The sequence below is a fragment of the Pollachius pollachius genome (assembly GCF_949987615.1).
Source record: "Pollachius pollachius genome assembly, chromosome: 7".
NCBI classification, from domain to species: domain Eukaryota; kingdom Metazoa; phylum Chordata; class Actinopteri; order Gadiformes; family Gadidae; genus Pollachius; species Pollachius pollachius.
Genome location: NC_136940.1, coordinates 3,565,989 through 3,571,178, shown reverse-complemented (window position 1 = coordinate 3,571,178; position 5,190 = coordinate 3,565,989). Strand labels below are relative to the sequence as shown.

Sequence of the window (5,190 nt, the reverse complement as noted above, 5' to 3'; positions counted from 1 at the left end):
ACCGTGATCAGCAGTCAGTAATCTTCGTGGATGTTTTGCCGCTCTCATCTCCCTCAAAGCAGTAACAGTTTCAAAGCAGCCGACGTTTGATTGTCATAACTCTACCGTAGGACCAGATATCAAGCGACACTCTGAGGAACCTGAGGAACTACTAGAAATATGTCTTCATTAGAGCCTCCCTCTGCCCCTTCTCCCCCCACAACACCGGTGGAAATAACACTCATTCCCAGTGCCCCTTTGATTCAAACACCTCCAGCCTAATGACAAGGTAGTGCCACTTGTTCCGTCAGAGTTCCTTCATAATCCCTGGGACGCGATCGGGAGGAAGGCCTGTGATTACGCATCCTACTGTGGTTATCCTTAATGTGTTAACCAATTCACCCGGTCACAAATCAGACTCAAAAGCCCCACTTCTTCCATGATGGGAGAGGCAGCCAAGTCACGTCTAAACACTCAAGAAGAAGTCTCTCTCTGAGATTAAAAAAACGTTTTCCGCTCAGAACACCACAATGAAAGGATGCACAGAGCCAAAGAACTAAGAGTCTGAAAAACATGTCTACGGCATAAAGATGTGCTTAAACAAAGGTCTTTGTCTCGGCGGCTGTTACCTGTTAGGCCGAGGCGATTGTGATAGACGACCATGGGAGGGAAACTGCTCTTTCGTTTATTGGCATTGGCAGCTTAAAGAACAAAACCTGCACAGTGAAATAAGCTGTGAGCTGCTGGTAACTTCATTATACTCAGTGCAGAAGGAGAAACGTCTTCTGTGATTTAGGATCGCTATATTCGATTCTACCTTCTCGCATGGAATGTTCTGTGAAGAGCCAAAAAGACGGACGTTAAATTACAGCCGAGTGATTTACGCTTTTCTTCATCCCGATGGGGATGCCTATAAAAGCAAGAACAGGGCACTGACTAAACAATATCAGTCGACTCCAAAGTCGGTAAGGAATAAAACACAGTAAAGTCAGGTACACTCTAAACTTCGAGGAACTCGGTTTTGGACCCTTGGATGAGAAACTTGCACCAGATCTCACGATAAATTGCAAGCTACATATCGCCCCCTCCTACCAGAACTCTCTTTCTTTTTAAAAGGTGCAATTTAGAAAGCCACTCAAATCAGTGAATCTGGTGCAGAGAAGAAAGTGGTGATTCCCATAATTCTGGAAGCCTGGAGGCCCTCTGATTGTGGTGGCAGCCTCTACACTATCAGGTTCCATGACGAGCTAACACTTAGCGCTAATTGCTGCCGCCGTAAAGCTAAAGAAAAGCTATCTTGAGCCTTAGAGGTAAACTTCATTGGTCAGTAATGTTTGGGCTGCTTTTAAGCCTGGTTGGTTGTATAAATTTCAGTTGGTTGAATCAGGGACGGCATTTCTATTGACTATTTTGGAAGCTGTTGCCATTGCAGCTTACCCAGGACCATTCGTATGATAATAGAGGTACACAGATCTAAATAGAGCTCAGTATTTAATGGTTATGGCATTGTGCCCGCGGTGCTCCATTAATACATCCCACACATGAGATACCGAGTTCACCTCGAGATACACTGGCCACCGTCGGCTGAACATAGTTCAATGAGTCCATTCAATCCCCTTGAAGGAAGTCAGGGTTTCCTTAAGCTCTGATCCAAGTTCAAAACTTGATATTCTCTTCCAAATTAAAAGCGTGTACACTCTTTCTGAGAAACCCTTCGGTCAGTGATACAGAGGTCTGCTGCAAGAAGACGCACCACGGTTCACTCAATTTACAGCAGTTTCTATTTCGGACAGGGACCCAGTCAGCCATACCCCCGGGGGATACTGTTGCAGAACGCAGACTCTCACCTCCACCCCCTTGGTGACCCAGCTCAGCACTGAAATGTCGTAAGAGAAGAGATCTCTGCCTCTTTGCTACGATGAGCCTGAAGAGCAACAGGCTCAAGGAGGCATTTTTTTTACATTTAGGGCACTTAGAGGACGCTTTTATCCAAAGCAACTTACAATAAGTATATTTGTCAGAAGAAAGAGAAACAACAATATATCGCTGCCGGTCGGTTCGGTTAGGATTTCCATAGCACCAAGTGCCAGGCTCTAACAATCGCTAGGTTAACCCATTCCCGTCAGCAACAAAGATATCTAGGGTAAGATGCTACACGGTGCTAAGTACTATTTTTAAGTGCCAGGACGTACAACATGCATATCAGGAGGAAGCCAACAATGTCAGGGACGACTGCTTTAGGCTAAACACTGAGGTACAGGTCAACAGCAGGCGGTCAGTTCAGGGCTGCTTAGTGCAGCGGTGGTGGTGGTGGTGGTGGTGGTGGTGGTGGTGGTGTTGTTGGTGGTGGGGGTGGGAGAGGGGGGCGGGCAGGAGGAAATGGAATGGAATGCATTTCCTTCATCTCCGTCCACTGGAATCTGTTTAGGCTTTTCACACACTTTGCGTCCCTGTTTGCATTAGGGACGGCAATCAGTGGTGGTTCGCTCTTTCAAACAATAGCCCATGAAATCAATTAGGTGCCCAGTGCTTTGGAGGGACACACTGGGGCCCTTATGTGTCTCTTGACAGTGGCTTGGTGATTTGAACTCTCTCTCTCTCTCTCTCTCTCTCTCTCCCATCACATGCAGATAAACACACACACACACACACACACACACACACACACACACCCTCACTCACACCAACACCCATACAGACACACGAGCACACACACACACACGCACACACACACACACACACACACACACACCACCCATCTGACTTCTCACATGTCTCTGAAATACATAAGAGATGATACAACACGATTAGGCGTGATATTTTTACACCAGAAAGTTATGTTCCAGCGGCAGTGTCTACAACATTTGAGGCGGTGCCGTTATACTGTATGACTAAGACAGCATAGGTGCAGCTGGTGTGAACAGTACGCCGTTTAAAAACATTTCCGTCTATATCCTCGATGTTGTTGATTCAGTGGTGAGGATCATTCCGTCATGAGTGAAAGCCGAGGCCGGTTGCGGTGAGAGTTGACCCGATGAACCCTTCCACTGAAGTAAATCACCCGAGGAAACGCTCACATGATGGGCAACACGGGGGTCGTTTGCCGCTTCATGTGCGGCGGTGTGCAGGGGGTCTGCATCAAGCTCACTTTCAAAACAGAACCGTAATTATTTGATTTGGTGCACGCTTGGATAGCCTAGTTGGCGGATTGTATGGTCTGGTGCAGAAAATGACGGTGAATGAAAGATAATGAGAGGCAGTTTGCAGGCGGGTGTATATAACGGTGAAACAATCGGGGGGATTTCCACCCTCCTGTCCCGATCCCTGCCCCCATTGTTTTATGGGAACTGTTGAATAAATAAGTCCGGGCTGGATGTCATGACTTCAGACCAGTATTGTTGACGTGCCTGGTGCGTTACTATATGACAATGTGTGTTCAGTCTTTAGGATTTGCTTGTTTACACTGATAACGGTCCCGATACAAAGAGTCCTAGTTTCATTTTTCCAGATGAAAATGAAACTAGGCTGCTTTTACGAGGCTCAGTGGGTGCATTTCTGTGTATCATTATTGACTATGTGCCATAAACACATGAAGTTATGATAATGATCTGAGGTCATTGAGTAAAACGACCCAGTTTAGTAAAGACACTAAAGTGACATTAGGCCCAATAATATATTATAGCAAGAAAGTATAAACTAAAGTATTTTCTAGCAATTGGGTATAGAAGAATAAGACTTCATGTTTCAATATCATAGCATATTAACAAGTCGTTCTCCATTTAGGGGACGGCCTATTTAATCATCTTTAAATGATTTTATTTGTTATATATAAAACAAAAAAAAGCATTAATATAAAGCTTAAACTTCTAAAACCTCCACTGCATGCACGCTTTCTGAATACACTTTCTCCGTATTGAATAGTTTAACAACTTAACAAATTTCCTGGGCATCCAGACCAAGCTTGCCAACAACCATCAGCGAATAAAGTACATTAATAGGTTAACCGGTGGAACGGGAACCAATGCTTCTGTCCCGGGACAGCTGCTTACCTTGTCGTGTCCCGCCGCGTCCACCCTGGAAAGTGAAAAGTCCTCTCATGACAATCCTGGGAAGCGCCGCCGAAGTTCAGTTTGGGAGGAGGGCGGAACCAACGCAGTTCCCCAACTACTTCTTGACGGACAGTATAACGGTCCAATGAGCGTGCAGCAACGTCAACGTGAGCGCATCAACCTGATCCAAGGCCAGATGGCGCCAAAATGCGAGTTTCCAGTCCCTCGCAATGAGGTTCAAGGGCGGGAAATAATTTATTATGACACCACCTGCTGGACATACACTTTTTAAATATGAAATTAGGATTTTTGTTATAAAAAAAATCATGAATCATTGGCTTAATAATAATAGACTATTAACACTATTAACACAAAAAAAATCGTTATGATTTATTTTTTGGACATTTTCATGGGGAATTGATGGGAACCTTTAGATTTTCAGTGGACCACCCCACACTATGTTATATCCAGCCTAGCACTGGGCTATTACCTGGTAATATTTGTTATGTGTTTGGTAAATAGTACCAAGGTAAATTAACTTTAATGAGCAGTAGGACAATAGGCCACCGCAGAAAGGAAATCTAAAGGAAACAGTTCCAGTTCTTAAATCTGGCTGGGCACTAGGACCCAGGGGGACCTGCCGCAGGCGGGGGAAGGTCAGCGGGCCGCCTGATAAACCTTATTAAAGGGGACATATTATACCACCAGGTGTGAGTGTGATTAGCCTTGCAAGCCGTTTCGAAAATCTGCCCCATATGACATCACTAGTGGGCGTGTCCACCTAGATCTGTGCTGGATAAATGAGCAATGTTTACTTCAGTCCACTGCAGGCTGGTAGAGTGATCTATCCAGCACAGATCTAGGTGGACACACCCACTAGTGATGTCATGGGGGGCAGATTTTCGAAACGGCTTGTAAGGCTAATCACACTCACACCTGGTGGTATATCATGTCCCCTTCAAGCATACCTGATAAAGGAACAGGTTTTGATAAAAACCCTCAAACACACAAATACATCTGACCTTTAAAACAAGCAGAAGTAGCATTTGGCCTTGTCCTGTTAGTGACTAAAGTATAATATCAACTACCCAATGTTGAGGGCATGGAAAATACTCACCTTCATGTGTTTTCTATGTATATTTATCTTCCTTCAAGGACTCCT

At 45.0% G+C, this 5,190-nt stretch overlaps 1 protein-coding gene across 1 annotated transcript in view; it reads right to left on the bottom strand.

Moving 5' to 3' along the window:
* kank3 (KN motif and ankyrin repeat domains 3) overlaps positions 1-4,093 on the bottom strand; it is a 34,658-nt gene extending 30,565 nt beyond the window's left edge. The window contains exon 1 of the mRNA XM_079739305.1: positions 4,029-4,093. Within this exon, the coding sequence (XP_079595431.1) occupies positions 4,029-4,077 (49 nt within the window). The 5' untranslated portion in view covers positions 4,078-4,093. The remainder of the gene's footprint in view (positions 1-4,028) is intronic.
* Between the last annotated feature and the right edge of the window lie 1,097 nt (positions 4,094-5,190).